At 48.4% G+C, this 17,419-nt stretch overlaps 1 protein-coding gene across 1 annotated transcript; it reads right to left on the bottom strand.

Moving 5' to 3' along the window:
• Positions 1–246: 246 nt before the first annotated feature.
• ankrd10b (ankyrin repeat domain 10b) lies at positions 247–17,209 on the bottom strand. The gene is given in 6 exon segments (XM_030342848.1): positions 247–2,406; positions 2,408–2,537; positions 3,176–3,441; positions 14,773–14,864; positions 15,555–15,707; positions 16,458–17,209. Coding segments are annotated over 6 exon segments (960 nt in total). The 5' UTR covers positions 16,659–17,209; the 3' UTR covers positions 247–2,288.
• Between the last annotated feature and the right edge of the window lie 210 nt (positions 17,210–17,419).

Below are 17,419 nucleotides of genomic sequence, written 5' to 3'. Positions count from 1 at the left end.
CGTATAATTCTACCCTATTAGTGTAGATTGTCCCCGAGTAGGAGGAGCGGTTAGACTGACGTGGGATCATAGGGTGGGTTCTGGCTCGTACCGACAGGTGAGATTGGACCCATTATTCAACTGATATAGCTTTACATTCACATGTATATGTACTATAAAGTAACTATAGATAACAAATCAGTGATGTGCGCTTTGGGAATCAGAGAAATGTTACAAAAATTAGAATAAACAGTTCTTGCCAAAAGATTGAAGGTTTAGTTTCACAAACCCTTTATTTGTAATTAATGAGCATTGTGACAATCATCCAATCAAACTTGTATCAAGAAATCTGAAAAATACATAAGTCCTTAATTAAACAGGATTATCAGAGTACAGGCATTGGTTAAATACATCGATGCGTATTCGTTCCCAAATAAAACAAGTTAATAAAGTGTATTTAAAAAAAACGAAGCTCAGCATAGTGACCAATGAACTTATGGTATTGGTTCTAATAACAAAAACCTTAACAAAGACAGAACAAGTATATACATAGACATTGAAAACAGCAAATTCTGGAAATACAAGCCTTCCCTTCCATGTGTTCCTTTTAATTTTTTTAACAAATGAAGCATAGCGTGGTTGTGAGGTGAAGACCCGGTCTCATGAGCCTATAGAGGAGCATGGTGCTGAAGACCCGGTCTCATGAGCCTATAGAGGAGCATGCTGCTGAAGACCCGGTCTCATGACCCGTGGTAGAGGAGCATGGTGCTGAAGAACGCGTGGTCATAAAACTGCTCTGCCTTGACCGACGTCTGGTGCTCCAGCTGACTGCCTGCACTGGGAGCCTCGTCCCCGTAGGCAGGCTGCTGGACCCCGCCGGTCTCTGGGGTCCCCCCCCCTCGCTGGCTGTGGCCATTTGAGGTAAAATCCCCAGAGTGTGTTTCACCTGCCACTAGAGATGAGACAAAACCACAATATAGAGGAGCGGTCACGGCACGCGGTACAGAACAGCTGGCAGAGCTGGAGTGACACACTGTCACAGGCTGCAGCCTGGAGGACCGCAGCCTGGAGGACCGGGCTCCAGGCCACAGCCGGGGCTCCGGGCCGCAGCCGGGGCTCCGGGCCGCAGCCGGGGCTCCGGGCCGCAGCCGGGGCTCCAGGCCGCAGCCGGGGCTCCAGGCCGCAGCCGGGGCTCCAGGCCACAGCCGGGGCTCCAGGCGGTCTGACCGGCCCTGGAGGACCTCAACGTCTCCCTGGGTGAGGAGAGCTCTTGGTTCAGAGCTTCAACCCGAACCCCTGCCTGGGTTCAGCACATCAGAGAAACCGTAGTTCCGCCCCTCCCTCAGCCCGGGACGTTCCTTTAACAAATGCCTCGATTAGTTTAATGAGACAGAACATCCTGACCTAGCCTCCATTTGTAAATGTCAAAGCTGAATTGAGATCGTCAATATCAATGAGCTAAACTTCCCTATACTGTCATTCATGACATCAAGAGTCACAAGAGCAGCGATTAATCTCACATGTCGTCGGCCAACAGTAGAACTCCAGCTACCATCTTTACACCAGATTTGCACATTGAAGCGTCAGCCTGAACCTCCACACCGAGGACGGCTTCAGTGTAGCTCATCTTGATTAATAACATTCATTATAGCTTTGGCTTATAGTGAAACTCTCCTCTAACAAATGAGAAGGAAATTGTCAGGCTAAAGCTTAACGAGAAATCCCCTGAATGGATGTGAACCAAGGGTAACAAGGCACTGAACACACAAACCCTCCCTTCTGAGAAACTTTTAAAACTAAGTTTTACTTGTGTAGATGCATGAATTTGGGCCCTATATGTTTACAGCCATCACAAACTCCTGACCCACTGGTCTACACATCCCTGGTTATCATGTTCCTGTAAATGTGCAAGAAAACAAACATTTCTGTTTACCAACCAAAATCTTTTATACAACTTTTATAACCTTGACCAAAACACCGACCAACAGATCTAACAAACGAGGAACCTCGAAGGAGAATAATATATTACTCATCTTAAGAAAAGGTGGACAACCCATTGTGACACAACTCTATTCCAAAGCAACAAAGTAAACCCCTAGACGAGCCACTACAACACCACGGCCGGCTAACCCTCTGAAGCTAGGCGCTAACCCGCTGAAGCTAGGCGCTAACTCTGCAGCTAGGTTGCTAACTCTGAAGATAGGCGCTAACTCTGAAGCTAGGCACTAACTCTGACGCTAGGTGCTAACCCTCTGAAGCTAGGTGCTAACCCTCCAGAGGGGGCGCCTCGCCCTCCAGAGCTACGCCCCCTAGAGGTAGGCGTAGGAGTTGGTGCAGCGGCAGGGGGTCTGCATGGCGCCCACGGTGATGATCTCCTGCTCCCGGGGCGCGGCGGGGGCCCAGTCCTCCCTCTGGTCCGGCCCGGGGGGGCGGGGCCAAGGGCCCGAAGGTAAAGGGGGCGGGCCCACCTGAGGTTGAGGAGGACTCCTCCAGCATGCTCTCCATGAGGTCCTCTCCAGCGCCTCCTCCGTTCAGCAGTCCTGGGGGGGCGCCGAAGCCTGGGGGGGCAACGAGGAACATGGTTAATGAGGAGCATGTCTTAATGAGGTTCAACGAGGAGCATGTCTTAATGAGGAGCACGTCTTAATGAGGAGCATGTCTTAATGAGGAGCACGTCTTAATGAGAGCATGTCCTTAATGAGGTTCAATGAGGAGCATGCCTTAATGAGGTGCATATCTTAACGAGGTTTAATGAGGAGCATGTCTTAATGAGGAGAATGTCTTAATGAGGTTCAATGAGGAGCATGTCTTAATGAGGATCATGTCTTAATGAGGAGCATGTCTTAATGGGGTTCAACGAGGAGCATGTCTTAATGAGGAGCACGTCTTAATGAGGAGCATGTCTTAATGAGGTTCAATGAGGAGCATGCCTTAATGAGGTGCATATCTTAATGAGGTTTAATGAGGAGCATGTCTTAATGAGGAGAATGTCTTAATGAGGAGCATGTCTTAATGAGGAGCATGTCTTAATGAGGTTCAACGAGGAGCATGTCTTAATGAGAAGCACGTCTTAATGAGGAGCATGTCTTAATGAGGTTCAATGAGGAGCATGTCTTAATGAGGTTTAATGAGGAGCATGCCTTAATGAGGTGCATATCTTAATGAGGTTTAATGAGGAGCATGCTTTGGGGCGTACCGTTGGTTCTTGGCTTCTTAAACTGACTGTCCTCCATGCCATCAAACGACCGTTTCCTGTTCGGGGCTGCGGACAGGAAGCTGCGCCCCTGGAGGGCGTGGTCCCCGTTGTGGGCGGACCCATTCAGGCCGAACCCCCCCAGCGGGCCCTGGGCGGGGGTTAGGTTCCTCTGGATGTTCTGGGCGTTGAAGAGGACCTCAGCGCACTCCCGGAAGCCCTGGGCGTGGGCTAGGTCGGCCGCGGTCAGCCCGCTGGCGTTCCTCAGGCTGTACGACAGGAAGGGCACGCGTCAGCACCCCCCGGGGACCGCGTGAGGACAACCAATCAGCACGCACTCACCAGGCACTCGGATGACACACAGACAGACACCGTCCACACACACACATACGGCCTGCACTATCCTCGTCATCGATGATGGATGACGTATGATCCTTCTGGGATCATAGTCCATAACACGCTAAAGCCTGATTAAAAAGTGCTTAATGAGGGGAACGATATCTGCTGCAGGAGGATATGATTCAGACGAGTAACAACAGTTTCAATGAAGGACTGAACGTCTGGGTGATCCGCTAATGGTACCTCCTCTAGTGTCTACAGGCTGACCGCTGGGACGGGACTGTGCTGTGGACTGGTCTGTGGACTGGTCTGTGGACTGGTCTGTGGACTGTGCTGTGGACTGGTCTGTGGAGGTCCTGCTGGTCATCAAGAGGTGAGAGGAGACGCTGTGATCGCCGTCTTCATCCGAGACACAAGCTCTTCGCCGGACCCAGAAGGTGGAGTCAGCTGTTCTTGGTTCTTGATAGTTATAGGTTGAAATTAAGTAGAAACCGGAGATGGCGCGTCAGGGAGCGCAGGCAGCGGACAAGGAGGGCGATTTTTCTTCTCCAACATGTAGGACAGGGTCTGGACGCCATGGGTCCAGGAAGTAGATAAGTCTTCTGTGTCGTCACTTCCTGCTTGGGTTCCATCAGAGTCAAGCGGTGGAATCACAAGAAGGAAGTTCAGAATGCGGAACGAAGAAAGGCCTCGAGCACTCTTGAAGCCCCCGGAAAGCTTGATCCATCCATGTCTTAATAATAATCCTATCAATATCTTCATCAGCCCTGGATCAATATCTTCATCAGCCCTGGATCAATAACTTAATCAGCCCTGGATCCACAGAGCTCAGCCCTTTGGGACAACCGCCCTGGCAGCAGAACCTCATCATATCCTGATGCAGCAGCTATCGGTGAACTATGTGGGGGTTATGAACAAGCAAACAATGCAGTGATGTCAACATAATCTTTGGGTTTATATTAGTGATGGAAACAATGTCATTGGTTGAAGATACCCTAATATTAACTAATTATATACTTAAGGGAATAGACTTAGGCAGAGGGGAGGCAGTTGTTTCTTATAAATGGCAACAAGCTTCTAAAGATGTCTATCACGGCTCCATGAATGGTATTCAGCCCAATGATTTAGGAGGCCAGCGGTAAATACATCAAACTGCCAAGTTTAAACCACTGCTGACACTTGTGTGTAGGCTAAAGGTCACAGGACACCGGTGACCAGCGCTCTGAGAACACAGCGGGGCTTTGTGTAAATAATGAGGTGGAGCCACGCCTACAGGGGGGGGCTGGTCATCAGGGAGGAGCTAATGCACTGTTCTAAAGTCTCCTCTAAGAACACCATATGGCCTTACTACATATTTAACATAATGTTATCATAATAATAATGATAAATATAATAAAAAGGAAGAGTCTAATAGGAAGTAAGTTGAACCAAGTGACATTGCCTCCCAAACACAGAACTAGATTTGGTCTCACTACAAGTCCATTGTTTGCTTATTTATAGATAAAACTAAATCAAATGATTAACTGTTCCTTCTTTCCTGCTAAGCAGGTGTGTAAATAAAGTTGAGGAAATGGTGCACATGGAAAACATTCTCGGTAGAATTTGAAATAAAAATGAAAACACATCAATCTGAATAGAGTCCCATCAAATGAACGCTTCCAAAGCCCCCAGGTGGTCTGCCCTCGTGTGGTTGGTGGATGGTCTCACTAACGGCTGGATGGTCTCACTAACGGCTGGATGGTCTCACTAACGGGTGGATGGTCTCACTAAAGGGTGGATGGTCTCACTAACGGGTGGATGGTCTCACTAACGGGTGGATGGTCTCACTAACGGGTGGATGGTCTCACTAACAGGTGGATGGTCTCACTAACGGGTGGATGGTCTCATAAAGGGTGGATGGTCTCATAAAGGGTGGATGGTCTCACTAAAGGGTGGATGGTCTCACTTAAGGGTGGATGGTCTCATAAAGGGTGGATGGTCTCATAAAGGGTGGATGGTCTCATAAAGGGTGGATGGTCTCATAAAGGGTGGATGGTCTCACTTAAGGGTGGATGGTCTCATAAAGGGTGGATGGTCTCACTTAAGGGTGGATGGTCTCATAAAGGGTGGATGGTCTCACTTATGGGTGGATGGTCTCATAAAGGGTGGTTGGTCTCATAAAGGGTGGATGGTCTCATAAAGGGTGGATGGTCTAATTTAAGGGTGGATGGTCTCACTTAAGGGTGGATGGTCTCATTTAAGGGTGGATGGTCTCACTTAAGGATGGAAGGTCTCATTTAGGGGTGGGTGGTCTCACTTAGGGAGCGTTTGGTTTTGTGACCTGCACTCACTCAGTTCAGGGTCATTCCTGATCTCTGGGTTGAACCATTTTAAGATCATTTAGCAGTACATTTTCCACTCCAGTTCTCCAGTTCTATCCATGATTAATGCCAAGTCCAGCTCGGATCAAAGGTTGGCGACAAAAATGCTTGCAATAGGAAACTGTATCAAATAATCCCTAGATAAGAAACTGCCTGAAACTGGGCTTTCATGTCGCTGCTCGTTGAGGCCTCAACAGCCGCAGGTACACAGTGGTTACACCATGTAGCAGGTACACAGTGGTTACACCATGTAGCAGGTACACAGTGGTTACCCCATGTAGCAGGTACAGTGGTTACACCATGTAGCAGGTACACAGTGGTTACACCATGTAGCAGGTACACAGTGGTTACCCCATGTAGTAGGGAAATCTGATAGTTGTACAAAACCATAATGTAATATTGTAGAAAACCAACAACTGTATAATAGTTTAATTTAGAATAACAAAATATAACTAGTTAATTGTGGGTTATGACTCAGTTAATCTGATTTATCTCTTTGAATGTTTTTCAAGGTAATTTCTCAGATATTGTCGCAATGTTTTTTATTCTGTCTCTGACGGGAACCTACATGAGTTTTAAATTCATAAAATAAACAGATATATTATACCTTACTACCTGATAGGTTTATAAGCAGTATTTATCGTAGATAGTGAGACCAAACACCAACCAACACCAGAGCAAAGGTGTCTCCTCACCCCCATCTTGGCAGGACAGTTAAAGGAAGCGTTAATTCGTAGTAAATGCCTGCTCTTTGATTTCCTCCTGTCTCTATCTCCCAGCTCCCTGTCATCATGCTACATGGTGGGACTCACATGACTAACCTGTCCTCACAAGGGGATCCTATGGTTAGTTAAAAATAACAAATCAAAGAAATAAACTCATTACAGAAACAATTATGAATAGCAAAGCATGCATGTCTAAAAAACGTACATATTCAATTTAACGTTTTGATTCATAAAGTCCTAGCATTAAAACCAATCACCGCAAGAAATACCTCAACAGTTTGCCCGAGTGGAGGTAGGAAGCGATAGTGAGAACACTCAAAGCCACAACAGTGCAGCTATCCCAGGGAACGGGGCAGCAGTGTCTATTCTCCCCCTTTCAACGATTACTTGACCAAACCAAGTCATTTCCAATTCAATGGCTGTAAAACATTAAAACGTAGGGTTCTGTTCCGTTAACAGTACAGAATTTATTTCGTACTTATTGTCACTTTCAGGAAAGAAAGATGACAAAAGATCAGATGTCAAAACAGACTGTATGATATCATGGGGTTAATATTGTAAGTGACAGACAGATAAAACAGTTTTAATAGGTGAAATAATCTGCATAATAAATTGACAGTGTAAAACTATTGCAACAAGATGTTAGCAGTATACAGTTACTAGCTGTTCTAACCCTCCAACCAGCGCCCACGGTCACTACTCTAAAGGCAGCCGCTACACACTAACCCGCCACCACCGACTCATGACAAACCTAAAACGCATTCAAGACTTGGGTTTAGTTTCATAGGGTCCCACTAGTTATATAATTAAACTAAGGTTTATTCACGTTTGGTGTTTTAGAATAACAATATTTGATCTGAAATTCCATGAATCATTTACAATATAAACGGCTGTGGGTCAAATTAAATGTAATGAAGTGTGTCAAACGTATCACGATGATATTCTCAACACATACCGATGTTTTTAGTGCATTAGGGAAGTATTCAGACCAATCCTCCATTCCTCATTCCTTCGATGTTTCTAGAACCTGATTGGGGGTCACTCTGGGTCCTTTCCAGTTGATGTGATGAGTCGTCTAGGGAACACTTCTTCTTTGGGGAATTCAGAGACCAAAGTAGCTTCCATTAGTGGAAGACGCTGGGACCCCCCAGAATCCCCCTGGGGCTGGCAGGCTACGGGAGGGGGGGGGGGCACTGTGGAGCAGGAGAACCCAGGGGGAGGCGTGGGTCTTCAGGATGGTTCTCTCTGCATGGTCTTGGCTCACCCCCTTGTCGTTCACCCTCCAGGAGGTGGAGCGCCGTGATGCTGACCTCATGCTGTGAGGAGCTCTTCATTGGCAGGTTCTGAAGGACGAGCCAGGATGGAGTGAAAATCAAGAATATCAAGAATAAAACGGAAGAGAGATCTTTCTGAAAGCCTGATCCAAACCGATCAGGACCTCAGAAGAGGGAAAAGGTTTCTCCTCGAAGGAGGAACGATGGGCCCACAGCCGAGAAGGCAAAACGCAGGAGGCATTGGACGTCTCTGGATATGTGTTTCGGGCACAGCCCGACGGAAACATCAGGAGCCGCGGCTGGGGATCCCCCCCTGACTTGGGGGACGATGACAGAGGGCCTTCCCCAGATATATCCATCATGACCTCAAGAAGACTAGTGGGTGTAGTCACTGCAGAAAGCAGTTCGACAAAGAACCAAGTAAAGGCATGGAGGTGAACAAGCGATTGCTTAAAAAGTACAGTAGCATGTTCTCCCTTTTTATTTTGGGGAAGAACATGGTGAATGAGGAGTGATGTTTCAATGAGGGGTCTGAATACTTTCCCAATGCACTGTAACGTGTTGTCTCTGGGCCTCATTGGCCTCATTGTACCTCCTAGGACATGGTTAAGGGTGCTGGTGATTCATGCTTTCTCTAGGAACGGAATTCGACTCTCATTACAGTCGGTTTAATACCGACTGTAATGTGTATAGATATATAGCGTTCGGAAGTAAACATTTGAGTTCCTGTTTGGGTCCAGGGAAGGTTCAACTGGAGACAGCATCTGGACTGGCAGACACAACAAGTATTTATTAAAATGTACAAAATGTACATTGGTATGAAAATCCAAAATAATATAATAGCTATAGATATTTTATAATATAAATTGTATGTATAAGCACAGTCTATGCTTGTAACATTTGTGGAAGTATGTTTAAGTCTTTCCGGAATTTCAAATCAAATATTTTCCCCCTATTTTTTATATTATGAAATTATATTATGTTGTTGGTGGTTATTATTATCCATTATAAATGATACTATTATCTTAATACATGATTATGAATAAAACCGGAATAGTGTATTATTTGGTAGCTGGGGAAGTTGACGATTGTGAGAACATTCATATTGAGTTTAGTGATTACTTTCTAATCTCTCTGGAGTATTTTAAACCATCTTGTAATCGTACATCTGTTTAGTCTTTATTAATTTAGGTGAAATGTTAATTAAATAATGAATGAACGTGAACAGATTGTGTTAATGTGGATAAAGTTGGTGCTAAGAGCTGTGAGCTAACAGCTTCTCTGCACATGGTAAAGGCTGAACCTGCGCTAAGGTAACCTGGCTAAGGCTCGGCCTCTGGCCCGGTCACATGCGGTCTGGGGTCGGAGTCGGACCCCAAGAGGAAGGCTCCACGACGTCAGCCCACAGCTGGCCCTGGAACGGCCTTTAACGTCTTGGGCGAATTCACCCTTCATTAAGATAATCACCCTACACTCTGTGATGGGGTCCCTCTGTACCGAGAGCTGGCCTCCTCTGATGGGGTCACTCTACTCTCTGTACTGAGAGCTGTCCTCCTCTGATGGGGTCACTCTACTCTCTGTACTGAGAGCTGTCCTCCTGTGATGGGGTCACTCTACCCTCTGTACTGAGAGCTGTCCTCCTGTGATGGGGTCACTCTACTCTCTGTACTGAGAGCTGTCCTCCTCTGATGGGGTCACTCTACTCTCTGTACTGACAGCTGTCCTCCTGTGATGGGGTCACTCTACTCCCTGTACTGAGAGCTGTCCTCCTGTGATGGGGTCACTCTACTCTCTGTACTGAGAGCTGTCCTCCTGTGATGGGGTCACTCTACTCTCTGTACTGAGAGCTGTCCTCCTGTGATGGGGTCCCTCTACCCTCTGTACTGAGCTGTCCTCCTGTGATGGGGTCCCTCTACCCTCTGTACTGAGAGCTGTCCTCCTGTGATGGGGTCCCTCTACCCTCTGTACTGAGCTGTCCTCCTGTGATGGGGTCACTCTACTCCTGTACTGAGAGCTGTCCTCCTGTGATGGGGTCACTCTACTCTCTGTACTGAGAGCTGTCCTCCTGTGATGGGGTCACTCTACTCTCTGTACTGAGAGCTGTCCTCCTGTGATGGGGTCACTCTACTCTCTGTACTGAGAGCTGTCCTCCTGTGATGGGGTCCCTCTGTACTGAGAGCTGTCCTCCTCTGATGGGGTCCCTCTACTCCCTGTACTGAGAGCTGTCCTCCTGTGATGGGGTCACTCTACTCTCTGTACTGAGAGCTGTCCTCCTGTGATGGGGTCCCTCTGTACTGAGAGCTGTCCTCCTCTGATGGGGTCCCTCTACTCCCTGTACTGAGAGCTCTACTCTCTGTACTGAGAGCTGTCCTCCTGTGATGGGGTCCCTCTACTCCTGTACTGAGAGCTCTACACTCTGTACTGAGAGCTGGCCTCCTGTGATGGGGTCACTCTACTCTCGTACTGAGAGCTGTCCTCCTGTGATGGGGTCACTCTACTCTCTGTACTGAGAGCTGTCCTCCTCTGATGGGGTCACTCTACTCTCTGTACTGAGAGCTGTCCTCCTGTGATGGGGTCACTCTACTCCCTGTACTGAGAGCTGTCCTCCTGTGATGGGGTCACTCTACTCCCTGTACTGAGAGCTGTCCTCCTGTGATGGGGTCACTCTACTCTCTGTACTGAGAGCTGTCCTCCTGTGATGGGGTCACTCTACTCCCTGTACTGAGAGCTGTCCTCCTGTGATGGGGTCACTCTACCCTCTGTACTGAGAGCTGTCCTCCTGTGATGGGGTCCCTCTACTCCCTGTACTGAGAGCTGTCCTCCTGTGATGGGGTCCCTCTACTCTCTGTACTGAGAGCTGTCCTCCTGTGATGGGGTCACTCTACTCCCTGTACTGAGAGCTGTCCTCCTGTGATGGGGTCACTCTACTCTCTGTACTGAGAGCTGTCCTCCTGTGATGGGGTCACTCTACTCTCTGTACTGAGAGCTGTCCTCCTGTGATGGGGTCACTCTACTCTCTGTACTGAGAGCTGTCCTCCTGTGATGGGGTCACTCTACTCTCTGTACTGAGAGCTGTCCTCCTGTGATGGGGTCACTCTACTCTCTGTACTGAGAGCTGTCCTCCTGTGATGGGGTCACTCTACTCTCTGTACTGAGAGCTGTCCTCCTGTGATGGGGTCACTCTACTCTCTGTACTGAGAGCTGTCCTCCTCTGATGGGGTCACTCTACTCTCTGTACTGAGAGCTGTCCTCCTGTGATGGGGTCACTCTACTCTCTGTACTGAGAGCTGTCCTCCTGTGATGGGGTCACTCTACTCTCTGTACTGAGAGCTGTCCTCCTGTGATGGGGTCACTCTACTCTGTACTGAGAGCTGTCCTCCAGTGATGGGGTCACTCTACTCTCTGTACTGAGAGCTGTCCTCCTGTGATGGGGTCACTCTACTCTCTGTACTGAGAGCTGTCCTCCTGTGATGGGGTCACTCTACTCTCTGTACTGAGAGCTGTCCTCCTGTGATGGGGTCACTCTACTCTCTGTACTGAGAGCTGTCCTCCTGTGATGGGGTCCCTCTGTACTGAGAGCTGTCCTCCTCTGATGGGGTCCCCCTGTACTGAGAGCTCTACTCCCTGTACTGAGAGCTGTCCTCCTGTGATGGGGTCCCTCTGTACTGAGAGCTGTCCTCCTCCTGTGATGGGGTCACCCTGTACTGAGAGCGCTACTCATATGATGGGGTCCCTCTGTACTGAGAGCTGTCCTCCTGTGATGGGGTCACTCTACTCTCTGTACTGAGAGCTGTCCTCCTGTGATGGGGTCCCTCTGTACTGAGAGCTGTCCTCCTCCTGTGATGGGGTCCCTCTGTACTGAGAGCTGTCCTCCTCTGATGGGGTCCCCCTGTACTGAGAGCTGTCCTCCTCTGATGGGGTCCCCCTGTACTGAGAGCTCTACTCCCTGTTCTTAGAGCTGGGGGTCCTCACCAGGTGTCAGAGGGTCTTACAGGTCGTTACTTCCTGAGGATGACTGACCTCCATTCTTTTTCTACATTTCTATTCCCGACTGACCTCCTGTTAGCGGTTGTTGGTATCAAATCTTACGTGCTCATACGAGCATTTAACATTTAATTTGCCTCAAGGTGTGTCTTCCAATCAGCTCATTTACTAAAGTTGAGGATGTGTCTGGCCCCGTGTGTGGCTTTGTGGAAATCTGATGACCTGTATCACCTTAATTTACTCTGTTAGAGGTTTTGTGTATATTTGGTTTGAATATATTGTAGATATTAAATGTGTATTCTTATACTTATCTTCTGTTTCTTCACAGGAACCTTCGTTTTGGAATTGATCAAATGTTATCTTGTGTACATTAAAGTTGAAGTTCATTTTTAACTTAAGTTACAGAAAGCGTCTTAAAGTTGTCATGAGCGGTTTCCCACCTAGTCTGGCTGTACTTTCCTGCTGCCAGTGAGCCTCCTTATTTTTGGAACATAAGCTAAAAAAGGACATGACGTAAGAAACAATTCTAAGGCCTGTAGGGAAAAAACAAGTTAATCATCATCACATCAGTGCCCACAGAAGCAGATGACCAAGCGCACATCCTCTCACCCTAGCATCAGGTGAGCCCCCAGAGCTCGGGTCAGTACCTAGGCATGCTGTGTCCAGCCCGCTAGTGAGGAACCTGTTCTATTTAGAGCATTGCATGCCGATCTGAAATGGGTCTTATTGCGTTAAGTGGTTCATTGACCGTTTTAGCCACTAATATTGAGATCTCTTACTGAAAGCCAACTGCTCTGCAGTCAATAGGCCAGCTTGAATGTTTAGAAATGTGCTGATGCTATGTATCCACTGAACTACACTCACCGTTAAATAGTTGTCAACATGCCCTTTCAGTATTAATTAAGACCGTGAAGCAGGTCATACATTCAGTGAAGAACACAGCATGTGTTAACACTCTGGTGGTATCTGATTAATGGACTATGAGGGTGTTAGAATGAAACAGCTCATTGTACAAATCTAATTCATAATATGATGCATATAAATATAATGCTCTGGTGATTTTACTTAAGTTGACTATTTTTCTCTTCAACATGTATCATAATTAATACTGACTGATGATGACAGTAGGAGGTGGGGTCACTACAAAGTCTAATAATTGGCTCTAAGGAACTTGGAAGAGTGAACCGGTTTGGGTAATTACTTTTAGCTCAATCCTCTCAATGATACAAAAGAATCCAGATACTAGTTATGGTCTGACACATTAGCATTCTTTCATTACTATGACCATGTCAGATCAGGGCGTGTACATCTAGAAGCCCAGAAGGCCGTCTGCAACAATGGCTTTAAGTTAAACAGTCAGGTGAAAGAGAGATCCCTCTGCACCATAGAGTACTCTTACTGTGTTATACTCCTCATTATAAAGAAAGCATAATGACTCTTAAGTACCTTACTGCACCGACAGCAATATATTGTCTCTCTTTCTTCAGACAAATGTACTTATTGTAAGTCGCTTTTGATAAAAGTGTCTGCTAAATGCAAACGCTAATAGCGTGCCTAGTTATGCCTCTTACAATATCTTGAGCCAATCAGCTGAGTCCCTACACACATTAATACTTATTGTGTAACAGAAGCTGCTTTTAATTTGATGCGACAGAAGGCAGCATTCAAACTGACACTACCTCAGACAGAGGGATGTGCACCTGGTCATCTGGTTCAGCAGAGCACCCAATACACGGAACCAAACAAGGGGTTAGAAATCAAACCACACTCAGATATAACAGAGATCATGCAACAGGGCCTAATATGCTCACATCAACATCAAGTTCCTCTCTACTGTGTGTAATGAAACCATGTTTCTTAAACCATAAACCTTTAGTTGCACAAAACGTGAATTACAGGATGCAATCACCTCTGCTTATATCATCATTTCAGCAAAGCATAAATAATATAACTATTTTACAGTTGAGTTATAAATCTATCTTGAATAACCCATACACATTTTAACTGTGATTAAGGTGGCCATTATACAAAGAAAGAAACTTGATGTGAATTGTTCTATTATACAGTTTCTATAATCGTTCTAAATGTTACATTGCAGGGGAACACCACCAAAACATGCAAACTAGAGTTATAGGTTTCTTTTTAAATAAACGTGTGAGGAGTGTGTGTGCCCACTGTTGTTGAATTATGAACTGCCATTATTAAGGACTAGCCCTAAATACGTTAATAAATGGCTATTATTTGATTATCGATAAATGTAAATCAAAGGATAGAAAGCTTATGGGGCCAGGTATGTGATATTCTAGCCAGTGGGTCAGATTCAAACCACGTGTCTGTAGCTGCCACTGAATGTGACGATTTTGATACAGAGGTCTTCAGGGTTCATCTACAGCTTTACCACAGGAAGCCACTCCTACCTTTCACCGTGGAAACGGGATCTCTTAATGATCACCGTAGAACAGTATCTCCTAACGATCACCGTAGAAACGGGATCTCCTACCTAACACCGTAGAAACGGGATCTCTTATCGATCAGCGCAGAAACGGGATCTCCTAACTATCACCGTAGAAACGGGATCTCCTAACTATCACCGTAGAAACGGGATCTCCTACTATCACCGCAGAAACGGGATCTCCTAACTATCACCGTAGAAACGGGATCTCCTAACTATCACCGTAGAAACGGGATCTCCTACTATCACCGCAGAAACGGGATCTCCTAACTATCACCGTAGAAACGGGATCTCCTAACTATCACCGTAGAAACGGGATCTCTTATCGATCCCCGCAGAAAGGGGATCTCCTAACCCTCCCGGTGGAGAGGGGAGGCCGGCAGGCCGGTGGTTTGGTGGTGCCCCTGCAGAAGGCGTGTTAGGGGCTGGTAGTAGAGACAGCGACGGAGGGAGGAGTAGGACTTACTCAGCCTGGGCGCCCTGCGTCAGCAGAGCCCTCACACACTCCAGGCTGCCCGCGCGGGCAGCCTTGTGGACCGGGGCCTCTCCCACATAGTCCTGGGGAGGAGATCAACCAACATGGTCACATGACCTGGTATCAACCAATCACACACAGTCATATTGGCCTCGGTCCATCTCCAAGGCAACGTGTTCTGCAGCCAGCAGCCTCCCCCTCCCTCCCCTCCAGAGATCAGACGTAGGCTGGAGGAAGACGAGGGTGTGAACTCCCCCCCCCCCCCCCCTAGACAAACAGGGCGGGGGAGGGATGTAAAGCCGTTGGAGGCGTCTGTTACCCCCCTAAATGTAGGTCAGGAAAGTGCTGCAGTTAACCTCCGCTCCAACTCTCAGAGTCCTGAACTAATCCTGATAGCTCCTGACGGTCTGTAGCAACACACACTGCGCCAGACACACTGAGAGCCAACACACACACTGCACTACACACTGTGTGTATCAGAGCCAACACACACTGCACTACACACTGTGTGTATCAGAGCCAACACACACTGCACTACACACCGTATCAGAGCCAACACACATCATCACACATCATCCTCACTGTGTCTGATCCCTCTGAGATCAACAAGTCTTTTCCTCGCGGATCAACGTGACGTCCTCTGTTGTGACTACAGCCTTCACTGGAGAGGAATATTTACCATAGCAACCCCCAGCTATGTATCAAATCCTCAGATCATGTCTCTCTAGTATCAGATCATGTATTAAGGTACGTTCGCTGCGGTCGGGCCATACCTGTTTCCTAATGTCCGCCCCGGTTTGCAGCAGCCACAGCAGGCAGGCGGGGTGACCCCCGAAGGCGGCGATGTGGGTGGGGGTCTGGGCGAAGCGCGAGGTCACCGCGTTCACACCGCAGCCCACCGCCACCAGACGCATCACGCACTCCAGCTGGGGAGGTTAGATAACAAGTTAGTTAACAACTCATCACACACTCCAGCTGGGGAGGTTAGTTAACGACAAGTTAGTTAACAACTCATCACGCACTCCATCTGGGGAAATACTGGTTAGTTAACCATAGTTAACGACATGTTAGTTGACAACTCATCCCTTGTTCTCCAGCTGAAGAGTAAAAGGTTAGTTAACAACAGGTTAGTAAACAGGTAAGTTAACAACTCTTCTTCTGATTCATTCACTAACTTCCACACTAAACAAACAGTCAGATCTCGTCAGAGACTGATAATAAAACACAACGGTCGACTTGGCGCTCGTTTTTGAACGAGTCAGCGGACACGAGAGCCTCTGATCTTTGCCGTGTTCCCGCCGGACGCCACACCTCCGCTCGGTCAGGATGGACATGGCGCCAACGGGCCCGGCGGTAGGCGTTAAGACAGCCCGGAAAGAAAGGGAGCTAACATCGGTGCCCTGGGAGGTCGAGCAGTCAACCGCCGTGAGGATGCTCGCTAAGCAGCGCGAAGAGGCGTCTGTTCCTGCCACGGAAACGCGACGGCCAGCGGTTCATCACCCGCGAACCGTGTGCGCAGTTGGCGACCATTACAAGCACACGTCCGACCGCGTTCACACCGGGGAACGTGCACGCGCTCTCTATATACAACTCCACGTTCTCGACACGAAGGTAACCAGTAGCAAGATTCCCAGTAGTGAAATAACCAGTATAATCAGCAGCGGCCGTGGAGCTACCTGTCCAAAGTGCGCGGCCCAGTGGATCGGCGTCCAGCCGTAGAACGAGTCCTCCGCCGCGAGCTCCGCGGGGCTCGTGACGCACCGGAGGAGATCGCACAGCGCGCCGACGTCCCCGTCCCTACACGCGCGGTGGAGAGGGAAGCGGAGGTTCAGCACCTCCTCGCTCGAGAACCCGGACGACTCGGCGTCTCCCGACATCCTGGCCCGAGATGGACGGAAACGAGGCAGACACGACGGCTCACCGCTCCGGTACGACGTGTGGGATTTTCCGGTCGTTTCCCAAATAAGACCCCCGCCTCAGAGTATGCAACTGCGTGCTTCTGCCTGACTACACACACACACGCGCAGAAGAGCGGGAGGCTCAGCGCGCTAACGATGGACGGATTGAAACTTGAGAAGCTCGGAGGGGAGCCGCAAGCTGCGGGGCGGATCGTGTTCAAAACACGGGGTGGATTCCGCTTGTAAAGTGGCGGACCGCTTCCAAAACACGGAGTGGATTATGATTGTAAAGAGGCAGACCGCGTTGAATACAAGGAGTGGATTCAGCTTGTAAAGGGGCGCACCCCGTCAAAACACGGAGTCGATCCAGCTTGTAAAGTGGCGGACCGCGTTGAACACACGGAGTCGATTCAGCTTGTAAAGGGGCGGATTGCGTTCAAAACACGGAGCGGATTCAGCTTGTAAAGGGGCGGACCTCGGTGATTTATTGCATTGATAGCCATTGGCATATGGCGCAGCTCGTGAACCCTTCTTCAGAAGCACCAGGTGTTGGTTTGAAAAACGATCAGTCTGCGGCCTGACCGCTAGGGGGAGGCAACCGACAGGTCTGCGGCCTGACCGCTAGGGGGAGGCAGACACCCCCGGCAGTTTGCGGCCCGACTGCTAGGGGGAGACAGACGACCAGTCTGTGGCCTGACCGCTAGGGGGAGGCAGACACCCCCGGCAGTTTGCGGCCTGAC

Source organism: Gadus morhua, chromosome 20 (genome assembly GCF_902167405.1).
Source record: "Gadus morhua chromosome 20, gadMor3.0, whole genome shotgun sequence".
In the NCBI taxonomy this organism is placed as follows: domain Eukaryota; kingdom Metazoa; phylum Chordata; class Actinopteri; order Gadiformes; family Gadidae; genus Gadus; species Gadus morhua.
Note: the sequence above shows the minus strand (reverse complement) of the source record. Positions and strands in the feature narration are given on the sequence as shown.